Consider the following 21,553-nt stretch of genomic DNA (forward strand, 5'->3'; position numbering starts at 1 on the left):
GCAGTAGGACTCAGTACTTTTGAGTTTCTTTGTTGGACTGAAACAAAAAGCCCACAGGATGAAGTCCTCATGTATAAAATTGGGATGATATTGCCACCTACTCCTTAAATCCTCATCCACATCCTCCTTTCTAAAAAGAAAAAGTCTCACTTGTTCTTTGCCTACCTGAATATAAATCTCTGTCTTGTTTTAATTAAGTCAAAGGAAAAAGGCATTACTTTACAATTTCTGGGAAATTGTTCCCTGGAATCAATACATAGAGAACCACTGTTCTGAATCACTGAGGCATTCCTTTACTAATTCCAGAGCCTCCTCTCTGGTGGCATCACTTGAATATTTTGGGTCCTTTCTTTCTGGTCTTGGAGGAACGGTGCTCAGCTTTTGACCTCTGTGATTCTGGGAAGTAAGGATTCTGGGAAAGATGCGGGTCTACCAGCTACCTCTTCTCATCCTGCCCCGGCAGGCCAGCTGCTGCAGAGGTCAGAAATCGAGCCCCAGACACAGGGAGGAGGCTGTGGGTAGTTAGGCCTGGCTGTTCCAAAAGAAGCAAGCAGGCAATTGTGACAGTCCTTGAGTTTTATTTTTATTTTCAAGATCTACTTGAAAGAATTTTGTGAGTCCCAAAGGAGCCATTTTATGTTCTTTTTTTTCTTTTTCTTTAGAATTTCCTCTAAAACCCATTAGGGAGATTTAACATAGTCCAGATTTAGCTGTTTAATGGGCTTTTGTTCCTGCTGTACTTATTTCATTTTTAATTTCTTCTCTGACTCTTAATTGGGCATCTCTGGGTTTACGAAATTTGCAAACTTGACAGCAAAATTTCTGGAAAGTCTTCTTTGTTGTTGTTGTTGCAGTTGTCATCGTTGTTTAATTGGCCCAGGCTGGGTTCGAACCTGTCAGCCTGGGTGTATGTGGCCAGTGCTGTAACCACTGTGCTACGGATGCTGAGCCTAAAGATAATTCCTTTTTTTTTTTTGGAGATAGAATCTCACTATGACACCCTTGGTAGAGTGCTGTGGTGTCACAGCTCACAGCAACCTCAAACTCTTGGGCTTAAGAAAATCTCTTGCCTCAGCCTCCTAAGTGGCTGGGGCTACAGGTGCCCACCACAATGCCTGGCTATTTTTTTGTTGCAGTTGTCTTGTTGTTTTTTAGCAGACCCAGGCCAGGTTTGAACCCGCTACCCTCAGTACATGTGGTAGGCGCCGTAACCACTGTGCTATGGGGGCCAAGCCTGGAAAGTCTTTTATGTGAGTACATTATACTAATATCATGAACACTGCCTGACTCAGAAGGTAAGAAGGGATCTGTCCCAGAGACTAATTTTGTGTGTTGTGTGAGCAGATTATGTACACAAGGATGAACCATGCAGGGGCACCTGGTCTTGTGTAGAGAACCACAGAGACTCAAAGTGTACGAGTTTCTTTTTAGAACCATTTTTGTGATTTTCTCTCCCCAGGAACCTCGGACAAGTCCAACCTGGAGCTGATCACTCTGACGTGCACCTGTGTGGCTGCGACCCTCTTCTGGCTCCTCTTAACTCTCTTTATCAGAAAAATGAAAAGGGTAAGGGTGTAGATGAAGCCCATTCTCCTGAAATGCCTGGTCTCATGTGTAGAGCAGGCACTAAACGAGTATTTTTCCCTTCCCTCTCATTCTTACCTCTGACCTAGTGAATGCCAAAAACAAATCATGAAAATGTCTCTAATCCCAAGGTAGGGTATTCAAAAGAAAAGCCAGCACAATGAACAGATGTATATTTCTTAGGGACAGAAGGGATACTGTTAATTTACAAGAGATGTGATAGAATCTCTTCAGCATGAGACCTAGGAACTCTTTCTTAATCTCCTTCTCTGCTAAGAAATAAAAGGAAAGGCAAAATAAAGACCCACCCTTGACTTATTCCTTATAACCTTATGGAAATACAAATAAGTACACTGAGTCCCATCACAGAATTTAGTTCTTTAGAGCCTGAGATCTGGGATTCATACTCTAACGAGGCTTGCATTCAGGAGTCAGAGTTCTATTCAGGCCTGCAGTACCACCTGCTTCTGTGAAATTCAGTGGGAGAAGAGTTAACATTCATTCATTCTTTCTTTCTTCCATGCTTCCCATATTTCCTGCATGCCTGCTCAGTACAGAATGCCAGCCCTGGGCAAGGCCCCCTGGTGACAGGGGAGAGCAAATGCTGGAGTGAGCAGTCTGAGGAGAATGACTTGAGTCAACCACACAAATGTCAAACTGGAACTGTGACTTGCTGAAAGAGCAAGCTGCCTGATAGAAGGCCAAGAGGCGCAGTCGGGTGAAAGAAGGGCAGGAAAAGTGTAGGCAGAGGGAACAGCCCGGATGACGCTGGAGCAGGGGAAAGGGGACATGGTGAGGATGAGAGACTGACTGCAGCCAGTAGAGCTGCAGTGGGGAGAATGGGGAGAACAGGTATGAGGCGAGACCACAAAGGAATGGCAAGTGTACAAGGCCTGGCTCAGTAGGAGCTTGTAGGCCATGGGGAGGAATTTAGTCTATTCTAAAAGCAGTGGGGAAAAGATGGATGTTAGGCCAAGGTGGGCGGTAGTAAGTGAGACAGATACATATCTGGAAAGATCATTTTGGCTGCTGTGAGAATAGACCAGCGGGGGCAAGAGTGAATAGAGGAACCAGGAAGAGACTTTATATCAGCCCATGTAGGAACTGAGGGCGGCTCTCACTAATGGTTAAAGTCAAGAGACACTTAGGCAGCAAAATCAACAAGACTTGAAAAGTGCCGGGAGGTCTCCCCAATTTCTATGGAGATGAGTTAGCCCTGTGGACACTCATCATGTAGCATCTCAGTTAATTCTTCCCAAAAGGCAAAGAAGTGGATACATTATTATTCCCATTTTACAGAGAGGGAAACTGAGGCTCAGAGACGTAAAGTAGCTGTCACTTCAGTTGCACCTTAGTTCAGAACACTTTTAAAGCTTTTACAACGTTGGTATGGGAGGCAAGGCTGGTAGCCATTCTCTGTAGTAAATGCGTAACATCAGGCTTCTGCCTTACAGAGTGATTGGTTTTGAGACACGACAATTAAGGTCACTGCTTTAGAAGGAAACAAAGGTCACACAATAGTTTTGAAAGGGGAGACACATGATATAGGGAAATACATCTAACAAAAGCAAAAGTTGCCAAATCTGTAAGGGTACAAAGGCTATACAAGTTCAAAGGAGGAGGGGGGAGAAAAAACTTCAGAGAAAGCGATGCTTGAGACAGACTTTGAAGGTCGTGGCTGGAAGGAAAGAAGCAGAAAAACAGCCGTGCCCTACCCCTTCCTACTCCCCAGATCGGAGAGTAGTCTGGTTGCTTATAGAGGAACCTTCTGGAAATAAAGCTGGAAAGATAAGTTCAGACTAAGTTGAGAAGGTTTCCTTCTATTTTTAAAATTCTGTTCAATGAATTTTAATGTCAATGAGAAAGGATGAGAGCAAGACATTATTAGTTCAAAAATCTAATCCCTAGAAAATCTGAAAAGGCATTGGTTGAGTGAAGGCCAAGAGGAACAAGGCATCACAGTATATTTCTCCTACATGTGGTTTCTCCTGCTGTGATGTGGACTCCTCACTGATAACGCCTGGATTTCATCTTTTCATTCCTGCCCTGCACGGGCCAGCGTTTGAATCACAGCTAACATTGATGCTTATTACAAACCAGGCCCTGTTCTAGCAGCTTTACATAGATTATTTCATCTGGTATTCCCAACAACCCTATGAGATAAGTACTTTTATCGTAACTCTTTTATACAGAATGAAAGTAGGCCCCAAGTTGTGTGGCTGGGCAGAAGTTGAGCCTCCCTGCTGGGGCTCTAAAGGACTTACCCATGCAGCCTCCCCACAGAGCACCTCGTTGCTGCTCAGTGCTAACGTTCATTGAAAGAATAAATGTTTATCAGCTAACACGCTACCATCATACTCCCCTCAAAGCCCTTACTTAAGGATGTTTGGTGTTTCTGCTCATCTGCTTCACTGAGATACACCAAAAATTCCCCTAAGTGCCCCATGGGAGTCTGTCTACCCCTCCCTGTTCCCCTTCCTCAGTCGATACCACTGCCAACCTCCCCAGGCATCCTGCATAAATCCAAGATACCCCTTGCTAGGATTCAGCCCTCTTGTGCTCTTGAAGGACTAGAGATTGTTTCTTATGATCTCAGCTGCACTGGGCACTGGCTCTCTAAGGAGCACCTGGCATCCTGCTGAGGGAACGTGTACTTGTCTAACATCAGTCCCCCCAAACTGACAGACCACAAACGTGCCCCATCTCTCTGTTTTCCATCCTTTTCGAGGCCTGGCAAACCTTTCTGCCCTGAGCTATTTGTCACACATTTTAGTGATAATTTTAGTGAGAAGGAGAAGGACTGCAAGTGATGGATGAGGTGAGCTGTGACAGCCGGGGACAGAGTGAGTGAGGCCTGAGGCATGTGGGTAGGTGTCAACTGGTCGGCTGGGAGAGGTTGTCTTTTCTATTCCAACTCTGCTTCTCCTTAGGGAAGCTGCCAAAAGGAAGGGCCCCAAAACTCATTTAAATGAAGTTCACATAATTCCTAGGCCAGAGTTATATGGGAAAGCATGCTTTCTTTCTGCCCCGCCTAAGCATCTACCCACAGAAATGCAATCATCAATTCTGGAAATTTGCCCATTAACAGGAAATACACCATTGATTTGAATCTAAGACATTAAATGTAAATCCAGTTATCTACAATCTGAAATAAAGGGTGTTTTCTGGGATTGGCTAGCATTTCCAAAATAAACAAACACTTCAAGACAGATGTCTACCTTACTTACTTGACATCTAACCAGTGAACTCAGAATATACTTACACATGTAGTATAAGCCATATACCATATTTATTCCTTGGCCTTTGAAATAATCAACTTCTACTTCTTCTGAAGGTAAACCTTACTCTAATCTCACTTATGGACCCTATAGACTTTTCACATAGCTAAACCAACTAACAGGTCAGGCATTCTTTTTTTAACACTTCATAAGAAATGTGCCTTTCCCGTGGCAGTACATGCCTGTAAGTCCCAGCTACTCAGGAGGCTGAGGCAGATGGATCACTTGAGCCCAGGAGTTCGAGGTTTCAGGGAGCCGTGATGACACCACCGCATTCTTACTTTAACCTGGACAACAGAACAAGACCTTGTCAGAAAGGAAGGGAAGGGAGGAAAGGAAGGAAGGAAAGAAGGAAGGAAAATGTACGTTTCACTGCACCAGGGATCCTGGGTTTGTCACTTATGACCTTTCCAATAAATGTAGAAAAGCCACAGCGATGCACCTAGTTAGCCTGTGAGTAACATATATTCCTGCTTGTACAGAATGGCCGCAGAAAGTTATTTTTAGTCATCGTTTGGAATGACTTTATAAAAATGCTTTGCATTTCTTAGAAAGACCATCATGTAATTGTTTAAGCAAAAGCACAACACATGCGGTCATGGGAGAATTTGAATGCATTTTATACAAGATGGGATGGTGGAGCTCACATTACAGAAATGTAGCATGGGAATGATACAGAGCTGCTAGCAGATGTGACACGTGCGGGTGATGTGCGAGTGTGTGTGTGGAGGGCACGCAGAAGTGACACGTGCGGGTGATGTGCGAGTGTGGGTGTGGAGGGCACTCTGTGTATCTGAACACACAGTTCAAAGGAGCCAGGACAGCAGTAGATGGTGACACTGAATTTCCAGGGCTGTTTAAGTGGTTTTCTTCTTGGTGACTTTACACCTCTTTATTTTTCAGTCTTCTTCTGAAATAAAGACTGACTACCTATCCATCATTATGGACCCGGATGAAGTCCCCCTGGATGAGCAGTGTGAGCGTCTCCCTTACGATGCCAGCAAGTGGGAGTTTGCCCGGGAGAGACTTAAACTGGGTAAGGTATTTGTTTGACAGATTCATAAACCTATACCAAGTACGTACTACGTGCAAAACACTGTGCCTTGAGGGATGTCAAAGTCAACTAGATCTGGGACTGTACCCCCTAGCTGCTCACCAACGAGCAAGGAAGATGAACACAAAGTTACACGTTTCTGATGGAATGCAGAGCTTACAGCATAGGTGATAGGGAGCACCTGTTTGTTCAGTCACCAGTTATCAACGGACACTGGTCTAAGCCCTGGGGATACAAAGACGCTTGTGTCTCTGCCCTCAAGGGCTCAGTCTGGAGACAGATGCCAAAGTAGTAAGGGAGGAGTTCCAACAGGAGGTGCACAATCCAGATATTCTCAAGTAGTGGGCCTAGTGGGGAGTCAGAAATCTGTGATCCGGAACACAACTGAGGACAATAAGGAACAGTGAGGTCAAACATTGGGTGAAAGAGTTGGTGTGCCCCGAGGCTATGGATAAAAAAACAAAGAAACAAACTTCTGCACAAATCCACAAATTATAGACTTTGAATTTCCTGGGCTGTTGGGAGAGTCCAGACAGAGAAGACAGCCCTCAGGGAGTCTTTTGAGTTTCATTTTTGAAGAACCAAGACTGTTTGCTTTGCAGGTAGTGCAGATGCTGTAAACAGCAGGCAAATCTGCTTTTCCTCAGCTTACCCCCCAGCTCCTCCAGCTCAGAAGTCACGATGCAAATTAACCTCCAGCCTGTGGTGCTACAAAACAATCATAGCCTCAATTACTCCTACCCAAAACATTTAGATTATGGCTTCTGAAAGTTTTCCACTCTCCCCTGTGTATGCCAGAGTCATTAGCAGGCGGTACTAGGAAAATAGATTGGGGATCCAGTGTTCCTGGAGCTTGTCACTCTCAGTGTGACGAACCTGTTTGCTCCAAACTCAATAGCGCTGCCTCTCTCCCCCCACACAAACTACAGTAGAAGTTGACCACCCCAGGGACTGTAACAACTTGTCTACATACAGAGGTGGTCAACATAAGGAACCGGGCCTACTGTACTGACACATGTCCAGTCTATGCAAATTAGGTCAACTTAAGGAGGTGGTCCCTATAGGAAGGTGGCCAACTATGGAGGGTCTATTATATAATGGGGTGAGAGGGCAGAGAGGGGAAAATGATTTCTCTTGTTTTTTTGTTTTTCTTGGGCCTTAAAATGATTCTGCTTACATTGAGGAAAGACTAGCTTCAGGAGTCTGTTCTGCTTGGCTTGAGGAAGAAACTTGGAAATCAGTTAAAAGCTGGAGAGAGAGAAGAAAGCCAGCAATGGCTGCTGACAGGAAAAAAAGCCGACTAAATTTAGAGTAGTTAAGGGCAGGTGGCATATTAGAGGAGTTCCTTCTGCAAGTCTAAATTCTATGGCAGTTAGCCCAACCCCTCAGTGACCTTGGCAGGGAACATGGGATCATTTTCCCACAATCATGAGCCAGTCTCAGGCCACACTGCTTTCCAGAGTTATTAGTCACCATCAGACATGCTTCTTCCAGCACAGGACACATGAGCTTTCCTCCCATCTCTTCATTCCTTCCTGGTTTCACTGTGGTCCACATCATATCTAGGGAGACAGCTAATCCTCCTGCCAGGGTTCCCTTGGGGGGCTGCGGGTTCACATAATCCCATTTCAAGAGATTCGCCTGGTGGAAGATCTTTCTTATCATTCTGTTCCTTTCCGGAATTGCCACATGCTATGATTTGGCTGATGTCCATTTGAGTGTCTCTGATGGCTGAGAGCACGTGTGTCAAGTCTGCTAAGTTTGTCCTTTAACACAGCATTGCCGCCAGGCCCAGAGGCACGCTCCTCCAACGGATGAACGTGGGAGCAGGGAAACCCACGACGCGTTTATTTTTTAAGCCAAATAAATGACAGAAAGTGATTTGAAGTAATGTCTAGCAAGTGAAAGTAACCAGGATTATGTCCAGATAGACAGAAAAAGCTGGTGTGACGGCAGAGTTACACTGAGATTGCAAATGGAGAGAAAAACACAGACCAGGTTCTATCTGTGAGTGACTAACAGCAGCCCTGGTGAGGGAAGCTGAATTTATACTACCTGACAGATGGCTACAATTGAAGCTTGGGTCAAAGGTGTTGCTACCATTGACATTCCTGAAATCCAGAAACAAAAGAAACTTGTTTGCGGTTTTTGTTGTTTTAGGGTTTTGGTTCATGATTCCTCATTAACTCAGGAAGACAATTCAGCTCCTATAAATTTAAAACAGAAGTTAGGATGATGTCTTCACTGTATCTTTCTATTGGAAAATAACTGAAAGTCAGAATTACCTAACACGGGAAACGATACAGGGAACCAGAATTTGGCAAGCAGATGGGGTCAGGGCTGGTGCTGCTACAAATGCCAGAGTAGGCCCAATTTGTGCTGTCCTGCACTCTACTAGAGTGGCCAGGGACCCTGGCCAGTCCAGGACATTCTTGGAGAAGGTTCCAGTATCCTCACATTGTATGACAATGACCTAGCACATTTCTGAGCTAGTAAGTGGCATTCCAGGCAATACTAAGGAGAATTTAAGGGAATAGGAGGATCAGCCAAGGTCAATTCCAGTGCAGTTAGGCTCCCCTGAAGCTGGAACCATGGGCCTGCAGAAGGATTCCAACTCATGAAATGATTAAACAGCCATAATAGCTTCATGCTGTTTTATGAGGCAGCAGTCAGCTTCCAAGAAAATGCATGAAAAGGCTGAGAGAAGCCAAGTGAGAAGCAGTGTATTCTCACCGACAGAAGCAAAGTCTCCAAACACTTGTTAAAACAAAGAGGTTATGACGGCTGAGAAGGGGATGCGAGGGCTGAAGCTGAGGAAAGGGAAAAGATTCCACCTGCCTTGCATAAGTGCCAGTCTTAGGGTGTGTGGAGAGATTACCCTGATACTATAGCAGATGGTAGACATCACTGCAGAAGAAAAAATAGTACTTTTTAATCCTAAATAAAGCAAGGAACAAACCTTCAACCAAATGTGACTCTGCCCAGTTTGGAAAAGGCCTAGGCAGGTGCTATTCCCACACCCAACTTCGATGCACAGTCCCTTCAGGGTCTGCTGGAGGCTCTTTTACGTTAACATAACTTTTCTTTCTTTTTCTTTTTCTTTCTTTTTTTTTTTGAGACAAAGTCTCACTCTGTTGCCCAGGCTAGAGTGCCATGGCATCATAGCTCATAACTTTAAATGATAAGCTCAAGCGATCTTCCTGCTTCAGCCTTCCTAGTAGCTGGGACTATAGGGACCCACCATAGTGCCTGCTAATTTTTCTATTTTTAGCAGAGATGGGGTCTCACTCTTGCTCAGGCTGGTCTCAAACTCCTGAACTCAAGTGATCCACCCACCTCGGCCTCCCAGAGTGCTAGGATTACAGGCGTGAGCCACCGTGCCCAGCTTATTTTAAGAATCCCCCACTCTGGTCTATTTCCTGGACAATTTTATGTGCAGAAGGAAACAGACTATAGCCCTGTCCATGTTGCCTGGGCTGGGAGGAATGTCATTTAATAGTCACCCCAGGAGCATGCGTGACCAGAGAGAAGCACGTCATCTCAGCAGTGTTCCCTCCGTAACGCACAGTGAGTCCCTATGAAATAGACGCAGAGTGGTAGCCACACAGAGGCCCTAATGATTACACTGCTAACTGAAACTTCCACATATTCTGATTGGATGCCTGGGTGGTGAGGGATTAGAAGACATCAGCCGAAAAAGGTGAAGACATTTTGTCACTGAGCAGTTGTGCATAAAGCCATAAACGGAACAGGAAAGCTTCATTACAAACTTTACAAGCAACGTAAGAAAAAAAGCCCTTTGGGGAAAGGGATTGGAGTATGAGGAAGGAAGAGAGGAAGGAAGGTTAATTAACTGAAGGCACATTATCAGGACAGTCGGAGAAAGAGGACTTGGTTGGGAAAGGAGGCAAGTATGTGAAATTAACACTGTAACAGCCAGGATTTACTTTCAACCAGTGGTGTTTTGTTCTTCCTTATTTTTTTCACCCCAAAAGAGCCACAAAAAAAAAAAAAAAAAGGAAAAAGAAAAGAAAAGAACAGCTTTCTTGGCTGACTATTCTTTTGGCATATCGTGCTGGAGATATGCTCTTTCTCTAGGTTCTATTAATATTTAGCTATTTCCTGATGTGCAAAAGGAAGTTTCCTGATATAAAAGGAAGCCAAGGTATTCCAGGGAGTATCCTCCCCAAAAGGCATCAGTCTCAAGGTCTCATCCCAGGGGCCCCTCCAGCCACTATGACTATCTTACAAATTCCCAAATACGGTGCTCCATCTGAGAATAGACAGGGGGTCTTCCACGTGCCAGGCACTGGGCTAAGTACCCTCTGAGCCAAGTTGGCTCATTTGAAAGTAGGGAAAGAAAAGTGTTAATTGTCATTATAGTATAACATAACAGGTCTCATAAGAAACTTTGCTTTCTTTTTCTTTTTTCTTTTTTTTTTGACCGAGTCTTACTTTGTCCCCCTGGGTAGAGTGCTATGGCATCATAGCTCCTCGTGCCTCAGCCTCCTAAGTAGCTGGGTCTACAGACACCCACCACAACGCCTGGCTTGTTTTAGAGATGGGATCTCAGTCTTGCTCAGGCTGGTCCCGAACTCCTGACCTCAGGCAACACACCTACCTCGGGCTGCCAGAATACTAGATTATAGGCGTGAGCCACTAAGCCCAGCCTGAAACCTTGCTTTCTTGTCACATTTAGCAACCACCTCTCTGGGGTTGAAACAAATTATTACTAGTGGTTGACAGGCTCATGGGCTGAAGAAACTTGAGGCTTTGTCATCTTCATATAGATCCTCTAGAAAGACTAGGAGTATTCTACTTGAGAATGAGGTCTGAGTAGTGACTTAGTGATTATGTTTTTAAGTTATGAGCATGATTATAGTCCAGAGCAGTAACTGCCATTCTCTATTTCTCCCTTTTTTGCTGAAAACAGATCAGAAGAAATGACCGTAAGTGGCAAGGAAGTCTTCTTGGGACTCATGTTATTAGACAATGGGAGAGAACACACAGGATTTAGTAGCATCTCTCATCTGATGGGTCTCTGTAAAAGGAAAAGCGACATCTACCCTCACTGAATGCCTTCCAGGGACCTACCCTAGCTCTGAAGGATGTGGGCCCTCAGAAGCAGTTAAGAGTTGGAAGGAAAGGGTGGCGCCTATGGCTCAAGGAGTAGGGCGCCGGCCCATATACTGGAGCTGGCGAGTTCAAACCTGGCCCTGGCCAAAACTGCCAAAAAAAAAAAAAAGAGTTGGAAGGAAGAGACCCCAGAAATGTGTCCCCTACTTGATCTCCCTGGGGTTAGTTCATTGGAGATTCCATTCAAAGCCACATGCCTCACAAACACACATAGGAAAAGGCATTTCCTTCCTGAGAAAGACTTAAACTGACCCTTCGGGCTTGACAAACAAACCAATGTCTTCTCTTCATTGCAGGCAAATCACTTGGAAGAGGGGCTTTTGGAAAAGTGGTTCAAGCATCTGCATTTGGCATTAAAAAATCCCCGACATGCAGGACTGTGGCTGTGAAAATGCTGAAAGGTAGGTATGCTGTAGTTAAGCTGTCAACTGGGCCACCACCTTTTTGCATTCCTGCAAAATGTTGGTGCAAACTGGATATAGCTTAGGAATAGACACAGGCTATTTCTGCTCTGGCCGCCTTATTTTCTTCTACTACTGGAAACCCCTTTGCCCAAGAAGTTTTATATGAGTCCAGCACGAGCTCAGAATATACCTTGTAAATAGAACAATCAAGTATTGTCCATGGGAAAACCATCTCTGTCGCCTCAGAGTTCTTCCTCCTTTCACAGCTCAGACTCTAGACTACCAGTGACATAAGCCCATTGTAACCACAGGTTCACATTTTGGCCTGAGCCACTGTGATACTGTAATGGAAATTAGGCCGCACATCCTAAGTCCCAAAGGCTTAGCCTGAGCTTGACCTAACTATAAAGTGAAATGATAATGCTTGAACAATTGAGTTGATCAGAACTCTATTTTATACTGTCAGGCCCCAACCATAAAACAGTTCCTCTTTAGAAATTAAGAAAACTCCATTATCTTTCTAGTACTGAAAGGTGCTGTGAAGCACGGGAGGCAGAGCCAAGTAGCACAGTGAGTTATGACTGCCACCGTAAGAGAGATTAAAAATAAAGACCAGTGAAAACTGTGTAAACCTAATGTCTCAAAGACTCATATGTCTGCTAAAGTGTAGAAAATACTTCATTTCCTCACTCGTGATGGGTTTTTTGTATTATTTCAACTTGTTTTTAAGGTCTCCCAACCAGAAACAGGCCTGAAAACTCCCAGGGCACTTTTTAACATTCCAAAACTTCTAAGATATTGCCAGGGCATTCTGAGGCCCAGCAAGCTCTAAGGGTCAGCAAAAACCCCATGAAAAAATGTCTTCTACCTCAAAAGGCTGTTTTCATCAAGGAAAGACTAATATCCTAAAATTCTACAAAGAACCCACCAGTTATCCTCTGAAAGTAGCCGGGGAAGGTGATGGGCATGTACAAGTCAGAACTTTTGTTTGGGTTGAACTACCCAGATGACGATGGGCATTTCTGTGAGAATACCTGCACGTCATGGCTCTCTCCCTGAGCCGAGGTTCTGACGAGAAGAGGCTGCACCACGTCTCCTACGTGAGAAAGCACCAGAGTGGGCACTTTAATACGTTAGTTGAACCCACACAATATTGCCATTTTTCTTATTTTCTCTCCGCAGCCTTGTGAGGTAGACATTATTCTCCCAGTCTGAAATGGGGAAACATGGACCAGAAAGGTTAAACAGCCTCTGTGAGGCTACACAGCTGCTCAGTACAGAAGTAAGAGTTTGTCTGCAAATGTCTTCCAGCTTTGAGCGCAATGCTCCTTTCCTGGCATCATAGTGCCACAAAAGAGCTGCTGCAAAGACCTGGCCTCCTAGAATTGGGCTGCTGCTCCAAAATCGTGAGAATGATCCTGACCAGCTTTAGGGAGGCAGTCCAATGGCCCAGCTAGAGTTAAGTCAATGCTAAATCCAGAAGCATCTGCTTCCCTAGCTGCTCCCATTTCCCTGCTTCCTACCACTCACCATCTGTAGGAGAGACAGGCCTGATGTCTAGACTAGTCTTTTGTGGGTCCAAGGTAACACCTGTGGTCCCACCTATAAATGGAACCATCTTAGGAAACAGAGCCAATTTTTTCTCTGTGCCAAAGGGACAGGAATAGTTGGAGGGACTGATGAGTTTGAAGGGAGAAAATTCTCTCTGAGAGGCCAAGGTAGGTGGATTGCTTGAGCTCAGGAGTTCCAGACCAGCCTGAGCAAGAAAGAGAACCTCTCTCTACTAAAAATAGAAAAGGAACTAGCCAAGCATTGTGGTGGGCACCTGTAGTCCAAGCTACTCAGGAAGCTGAGGCAAGAGGATCACTTGAGCCCAAGTTTTAGGTTCTGTGAGCTATGGTGATGCCATGGCACTCTACCCAGGGCAACAGAGTGAGACTCTGTTTCAAAAAAATAAAAACATGAAAAAAATAAAAGGAGAAAATTCTGACTTGAGATTTATTCTAAAGGCCCACAGAATCTCTTCTATGTAATTTAGAAATTATGTACATAATATCTTTATAAATGCATTTTTTTAGCCATCAGCTTTCATTGGAAAAGACTGCCATGTTGTCCACTCTATAAAATTTTTTTTAAAACTATTTAAAAATTCAGCTTTCTTGCTTAAATTGGTTGGCCATATGTTTTGGAAAAAATGAAAAAGGCAGAATGCCAAACAAGGGCCATGAGTTAAAAGCCTTTTTAGAGTGTCCTTGAGCAAAAGCCTTAACCATTTGGACCCTACACCCATGTCCAAAATGGGAATAATCATGTTTATTTATCCAAAATTATTTGTTGAGCATCTACTGTGAGCCAACCCTAGCCCCAATGGGAGCCTTCTGGAGTTTATCCGATTATTATTAAAAAATGATTTGTGCTTATGAAATACTCTGTCGGTATCTACAACTCTGTGACACTGTTCACTACACATACCTTTGACCCACTTCCAGGACTCTATCTTAGAGAAATATTAGCATATGTACACAAAGATTATTTATGTAATAGCAAGAAAACAGCATTATTTATGTAACAGCAAGAAAACTGTAGAAACTCTAAATGTCAGGAAGACCATTAATCAATTTTAAAGATTGGAAAAATGTCTCTGATATATTGAAAAAGGGGAGGAACAAATTTTAAAAATACATTTATATATAAGATCCATTTATATAAATCTTCAAAAGATGGCTTTTGATTGGGCACATAAGCACACAGAAAAAGCTCTGAACCCCAGACCGTTGACAGTGGCTGCTTCTAGGAAGGTCTGTGAGTTGCAGTGGCTTTCACTAGATCCTTTCACTCCATAGCTTTTTAGACCAACTCATGTTGTTGGAATATTCTCCAGCAAGATTAATCGACTTTTATATTTCTAAAAATAATTTAAAATATTTAAATGCCTTAAAAATTAACTAGCAAGAACAAACTCAATTTCAGCTTTAGACTCTGCTAATTCTTGGGCTTATTGCTTATCTCTGAGAACGAAGTTGAAGTCAGATGCTATGAATCCACACAGCCAGAGATAACCCTGTGAACTCCAGGGAAAAAAGGTTCTAGGGAGAAAATAACACGTGGCAAAGATGTTTACAGAAATGGTCATTCTGCCCTTGCAGGCCCCTTGTGCTTCCTCTTTGTGACTCCCAAAGGGGGGAGAGTGAGAAGAGGGTGAATGGAGGTGTAGCCTCTGCCTGGAGGGTTCTTGCTGTACCTGGCTCTGACAGAAGGGAAGTCTCTGGAAGGCACTTTCATGAGGTACCCAGCTCTGAGTCAGCACATTGCTGAACAGAACAAGGTCCACCAAGAGGAAATGTCCAGTGACTAACCCCACCACTGTGCTGGGCCTTACTGTAATCAAAAGGATGTTGGCTCAGGGGGGTGGGAGTAATGAAAACAGTCTGGAGACTTGGCCTTTCTGCAGAATGTGGGGAAGTTAGTGAAGTAACCGGCTGAGCAGTGACAAATGAGGAGGGCGGGAATGCCGCCTTGGACAATGGACGCCCATTGTCCTATGGCCCTGACTCTTCCTTGCTTCTCACACAGAGGGGGCCACAGCCAGCGAGTACAAAGCTCTGATGACTGAGCTCAAGATCTTGACCCACATTGGCCACCATCTAAATGTGGTTAACCTGCTGGGAGCCTGTACCAAGCAAGGAGGTAAAGAAGGGGGGGCCTGCTCCATCTCCCGAGCACTGGGAGAAGATTTCTCTGACATATGGTTCCTTTTTCCCAGCCCTGTTCTTCCTCACCTCCAGGAAAACAGCCTCTCAATGGGTCCAGAGGAAATAGTTTGTCCACTTATGGAAAGGTGCTTCCATCCTAGAACTGCCTTCCCTGTACAGTTAATTGAAAGGTTCTGAAGCGGGCTTTTAGATCTCCATTCACAGGCTCCAGGCCAAGTGGGGCCATTCTTCTCTCAGACTGACTTTGAAGGAGTGTGACCCGAACTAAGGTGAAAGCATGGAAGGTTGCACATCCCTTGGAGGCTTCACCAAAAGCAATGAACGAGTCCCTACTAGCAGGATCCCAGAGAGGAGGGATGTAGGGGACAGCAGAGGGCCCTTCCCTTCTCATCCCCCATGCAGACTGGCCTCATGAGGACAGGGACAGAGCTGCACCTTACAATTTAGCATGTTCTCACAGACCTTTCTCGCCTCTCCATGGAGATACCTAGTCATTGTGTGAGCCAAAGAAAAGGTGCATATGACCTATCCAAGCATCCTCGAACTATGCCTGCAGGCCACATGCAGCCCACTGAGGACATTTATCCAGCCTGCCGGGTGCTTTTGCCACCACTGCCTGTCCTGTTTAGCAGCCGACTTGTCCCAGGCCCGCAGTCCGGCCCTCCCTGACTATGCAGATACGTGTTTCCCAACCTTTTAACAAAGATAGTGGGGATGAAGGGTAGCTGGGGAAGAACTACCTTCTAGGGCAGTGGCAGGTAGAGAGAGATAAGGCCTGGGGAGGCCGGAAATAGAGTGGAGGGACCTAGACACAGCCCCGCCCACTTCTCCATTATCCCTTGATAAGCTTTTCTCAGGGTTTTGTAGTAGCAACCTCATTTTGTTTGCTTCAACTTTGCATCTGGGCTTGGTGCCTGTGGCTCAAGTGGCTAAGGCACCAGCCATGTATACCCAAGGTGGTGGGTTCGAATCCAGCCCGGGCCTGCCAAACAAAAATGACGGCTGCAACCAAAAAATGGCCAGGTGTTGTGGCGGGCGCCTGTGGTCCCAGCTACTTGGGAGGCTAAGGCAGGAGACTTGCTTGAGCCCAGGAGTTGTAGGCTGCTGTGAGCTGTGATGCCACAGCACTCTACCCAGGGGGACAGCTTGAGGCTCCTGTCTCAAAAAAAAAAAAAACAACTTTGCATCTGAACCCACCTCAAAGTGCACCCCCTCAGCTCCGAAGTGCATTGCCAGACGCCAGGCAGAGCTCAAGATCCGCAGAGTCCTCCCTCTATGGAGGGGAGATTTATAAGCTCAGGAAGCAACTTCCCTTTCTGGAAGCCTGAGGGGAAAGGAGGAGGTGCCATTAGGATTTCTAACATACATCTAAAAACTAGCAAAGTCCTCAAAGTAACAGAAAACCTCTACACCTGGACCAGCCACCTCAGAACTAGGGAGTTGGGGTAAGGGCATGGGTTAGGGGTTGGAGGTGGGGGCACCAAGCTCCCGGCTTGCCCAGGGCAGCAGTGGGTGGAGCAGCTGTAGGTCATTCACCCTTTGACCTGGAAGGAGAACCGTGCTGTGGGCCAGGATGCCACGTGGGACCCAGGGGACCCCTGGACTTCCTTCCCAGCCTTCTTGTTTCCTTTCAATCCTGGGTCAGCAAACTTTGGCCAGCCTATAAGCTTAGAATGGTTTGACCTTTTTAAATAATTAGGGGGAAAACATCGTAAGAATAATATTTTGTGAGGTGAAATTACATGAAATCCAAGTTTCTGTGCTCATAAAGTTTTGTTCAGGCATAGTCAGATTTAGTTGTATTATCCATGGCTGTCTTCACGCTGCAAAGGCGGAAATAAGTAGTAGTTAATTGGCCTGAAAATATGCACTGTCTGGCCCTTTACAAAAAAAGTTTGCCAACCTCTGCTTTAAGGCTCTCTGACAAGCCCCCAGCCAAACTCCGGTGGTCTCGCCAGGCAGCCTGCTGCGGCTGTGGCTGCGAGACAGAGAGACGGGCCAGGCCGTTCTCTTTCCTGAGAGAGAGGCATGAACAGGTGAACAGTCCTGGGGCCCAGGACCAGCAGTCCCTCTACTCACCGGGGTCTGGCAAAGTAGGTGGCTGGCTTTTGTCTCTCCTCTCCTCAAAGTTCTTTCTTTCTTCCTCCTTTACTCTTTTCTTTCTAATATGTCCCTTCACTCCCCTGCCCCTTTCTTCTATTGGTAGTTTTGTTTGTTTATTTGAGACAGAGTCTCAAGCTGTCGCCCTGGTTAGAGTGCTGTTACATCACAGCTCACAGCAACTCTAAACTCTTGGGCTTAAGTGATTGTCTTGCCTCAGCCTCCCAAGTAGCTGGGACTATAGGCGCCTGCCATGACTCACGACTATTTTTGGTTGTTGTTGCAGTTGTCATTGTTTAGCAGGCTCAGGCCAGGTTTGAACTGCCAGCCTCAGTGTATGTGGCCGGCACCCTACCCACTGAGCTACGGGCACCACCTGGTAGTGTAATTTTTAAATCCCTTTTCAGGTCAAATTGGGAAGAATCAGCATGTTCATGAGTCTCCCATCCCTAAAATGCATCTCTAGGTCCCACTACTACACAGACAGGTCGGTTTCAAGTTTCTCATGCAGGCTGAAGACTGGCAATGGCTGCCTGGCTCCTCATGGCTGAGTCCATATATACATATGCTGTTTTGGTTGCAGGGCCTCTGATGGTGATTGTTGAATACTGCAAGTATGGAAATCTATCCAACTACCTCAAGAGCAAACGTGATTTATTCTTTCTTAACAAGGTAAGGATGTTAACGGTTGGAATTTTTAAAAGAGAGCAATGAGTTTCCATTTAGTCTATAGCAGCATAAAGCACGAGAAACCTATATCCTGTTAATGATTAGGCTTACAACTCAGTCTCTGCTTTTTCCATCTTTTCCTACCATGCTAATCTGTGACAGTCTTTTGTGGATAGCACAGAGAATCATTTGAACTTAAACTCCGTGTCTGTGGTGATAATTTGGGATTAAATTTACTAACCATTTGTCTAAATGCCTACCAAATCATCTTGATAATTTTTTCTTTATATATACATATACTTGCCAACACACATACACAGGTCACTTGTTTCTTGAAAGAAGATGATAGCAAATATAATTGTCTCCATTTATTAGGTTAGATTGTGATTAAAGACATAACCGAGTTACTCGTACAATCAACAATAGATCAGTGGTGGTATCAGAGGTAGCGATCATTACCCTTCCTTCCAACTTCCCTTTCTGTCACTTTCAGACACCTTCACCACCAAAGTCATCCCCAACATACACTCTGAAGCAGCCTGATCCAATAAATAAAAGCTGTGTAATAAAGGAACATATGAGCCCAAGACCTAAGAAAAACAAGGCTTAAAAGAGATTATTGAAGAGAGGAGAAAGAATTTACCAAAACTCTGTCAGTAAGACATATGGCACTGATGCTATGTCCTTCTGTGGTCTGAAGATTTCCAGGGAACAGGGATTCCAGATTATTAACCAGTAATCAGCGGCATTAGTAATGAATCCATGTGGTTAAGCACTCAGACTCCAGAATCAGACTTCCTGGATTTAAATCCTGTCTCTACCTCTCATAAAATCTGAGACTTTGGACAAGGTACTCAATCTAAGTTTCAGTTCCCTCTTTTATTAAATGGAAATAATAATAGAATCCAACTGATAGGTTGTTGAGAGAATCAAAATCAGTTAAGCACTCAATATGTGTTAATCATCACCATCATTGTTGATAATTATTAACCCACTGAGATAGAAAAATTGAGTGAGTCTAACGTCATGCTACTGCTCTATATGGTAGATAGAGTGTTAGATTTCAAAGAATGATGCCCATCTTTATTGTGTGGGCAAGAGTCTTGCAAACAAATAATCACAGGCCCACTCTCTCATCCCCCAAACTTTGATCTAACCAAAGACACAGGTGTCCTACCAGTCTGACAATATAGGCAAGACCGTGTTTTCTGCAGTTTTAAAGCAGGCCCTCTAGGAAGTAGAATCTTGAAGCTGAAAGGGATCTTGTGATCAGCTGGTTCACACTGTTCGATTGTAGATGTGCCTGTAGACATACGCAACACTAGGGGAAGGAGCGGGGAGGAGAAATCAGTTCTCTAGAATCTTCTTCCAGGGCTTCCTCTGTGCACCACAATGAATAAGGTGGGAAAAAAAACCTAAGAAAAAGTGGAAAGTGGTGCTCTGGCCTGAGAGCAGTGAGAACGCTACTCCGTCCTGAAATCCTGGAGTGGCTTCAGGAAGAGCTCAGCCAGCAGAACACCCCAGGGACCTGGGCAGGATGGAACGTTTGGGTTTGTGCATCCTTTGTTTTGAAGTGCCTGCTTCCTTCTCTGGCTATATTTAATGATTCGCCTCCCTGTGCAACTTGGTGGAGATTAGCATTTTTGTGGAAAACTGACTGTCTTTCATATTTGTAGCCTAAGTGAAGATAAAGAGAAGGTGAAGGAAAAACAAAATGAAAAGCCTAAATAAATCAAAAAAGGAATATTTCATTTTCTAAGTAAATTCACCAGGATCCTTAAATATTATTTGTAATAAATTTCTTGCATGCTGCCGAGTCCCAAAATTTCAGTCAATTAAACTTTATTTAACAGAATTAGTTACTGAGAAGCAAAGATTAATAAACAATTGATTAGGAGTTAGGGAGTGGATGAAAGAACTTGGGTTTTAGGTCCTTGGGGACATGACCCAAGGCTGCCTTCTGGGAAGCTTGAGGAAGAAGCTGCCCAGGGAGAGTTTTCTTGGTGCTGAGCCCTGAGTGAGCCTGTGAGCACTTTTCTCCTTAGCTCTTGCCAGCACTATCTCTAGTATGTTCTGTCCTGGGAAGGGTCTTGCAAAAAATAAAATTCCAGTTCCCCAACCCACCAGAATCAAATCTAACTGCTTCATGGAGACACAGTAACAAAAACTTATATTCTTTACCTGCCCTCAGGTGGGTTATCTGCCATGGCAGTGAGCGTCTCTGAGGCCTGCCTCTCTCTGCAACACCGGAAGGTCTCTTTTCAGGGGATAGGAAGCTCTGTGCCCTCTGTACTTCCAGAATGTGTTAGCTGTCCCTCCTGAAGGTCCCTCCCTGTCCTCTGCTTGCTGCCGCTGCGCCCTCTAGTGGAGGGATCGTTCCCGCTTTGCGTCCTTTCTGGAAAAGCCATGGAAGGATGGGGAGGCTGGTTAATCCTGGCACTGCCTCCATGTTCAGGTGGATCACGGGAACCCCAGCCCCTCAAGGTCTCTGTCTCAGTATTTCCATCCAGCAGAATTGAGGCTAGAAACATGGTCTGGTCACAGCGCCACTGGAAGTGCTAGGTTTCCAGTGGCACAGTTACTAGATGAACTAGAAAGTCAATAAAAATGTTTTCTGGTTCCACATGAACACCAAAAACCAACAAGTCCTTTCCTGTGAGTCATAAAATCAGGGGATGATAGAGCTTTTCAGATGAGAAAAATGAAATGCAGAAAATAAGGTATCCTTGCCCACAGTGGCATGATTAATGGAAGCCCTACAGACCAGGGCTTGGATGCCCAATCCAGGGTGAAAGGCCTTTTCTGTCCTTGTTAGAATCAAACTTTATCTTTATTTTGAATGGAAGGAATAAAAGAAATATTCATGTGCCTCCTTCCCCCCAGGAACTAGAGAAATTGGTAATGATAGCTTTCTCTTAGAACTTCTCTCAGGGATTACAGACTGAAGCTCCACGTGCCCAAGAATCCTTTTCTGTCACTCATATCATCTCTCACAAGACAGCAGTGATATGCAAAAGGTGTTAAGGACACAGACGTGGGAGTCGGCCCAATCTGGGTTCATGCTTTGCCCTTTACTAGTTCTGTGTGACTTTGATTACTTCACTTCTCTGAACCCATTTCTCTGTATATAGGTAAGAACTACTTCACAGGCCAGGCTTGGTGGCTCCCGCCTGTAATCCTAGCACTCTGGGAGGCCGAGGTGGGGGTGAGGATCCCTTGCGCTCAGGAGTTCAAGACCAGCCTGAGCAACAGTGAGACCTCTTCTCCACTAAAATATTAGAAAAATTAGCTGAGTGCTGTGTTAGGCACCTGTAATCCCAGCAGCTCAGGAGGTTGAGACAGGAGGATCACTTGGACCCGGGAATTTGAGGTTTTGTGAGTTAGGCTGAGGCCATGGCACTTTAGCCTGGGTGACAAAGTGAGACTCTATCTCTCCAAAAAAAGAACTATTTCATGAAATCTAAGGCGTTTAGTATACTGGCTCACACAGAGTAAGTGTTCAATCAACACCAGCTCTCTGTGAAGACAGGCAGTCCAGATGAGCTGCATCCCAGACAGCCCTCCCAGGAGACTCACAGAGGCCACTGTCCCCTGCTTCTGTTCTTCCCTAGTACC

General features: G+C 44.9%; 1 protein-coding gene across 1 annotated transcript in view; it reads left to right on the forward strand.

Annotated features, from left to right (window-relative positions):
- Positions 1–21,553, forward strand: part of FLT1 (fms related tyrosine kinase 1) — a 177,492-nt gene that overhangs the window by 134,704 nt on the left and 21,235 nt on the right. Inside the window, exons 16-20 of the mRNA XM_003797612.3 lie at positions 1,460–1,566; positions 5,766–5,898; positions 11,349–11,453; positions 15,030–15,143; positions 17,853–17,941. Of these exons, the coding sequence (XP_003797660.1) occupies positions 1,460–1,566; positions 5,766–5,898; positions 11,349–11,453; positions 15,030–15,143; positions 17,853–17,941 (548 nt within the window). The remainder of the gene's footprint in view (positions 1–1,459; positions 1,567–5,765; positions 5,899–11,348; positions 11,454–15,029; positions 15,144–17,852; positions 17,942–21,553) is intronic.

Source organism: Otolemur garnettii, unplaced genomic scaffold (assembly GCF_000181295.1).
Source record: "Otolemur garnettii isolate 467f Iridium unplaced genomic scaffold, OtoGar3 scaffold00120, whole genome shotgun sequence".
Taxonomy (NCBI): domain Eukaryota; kingdom Metazoa; phylum Chordata; class Mammalia; order Primates; family Galagidae; genus Otolemur; species Otolemur garnettii.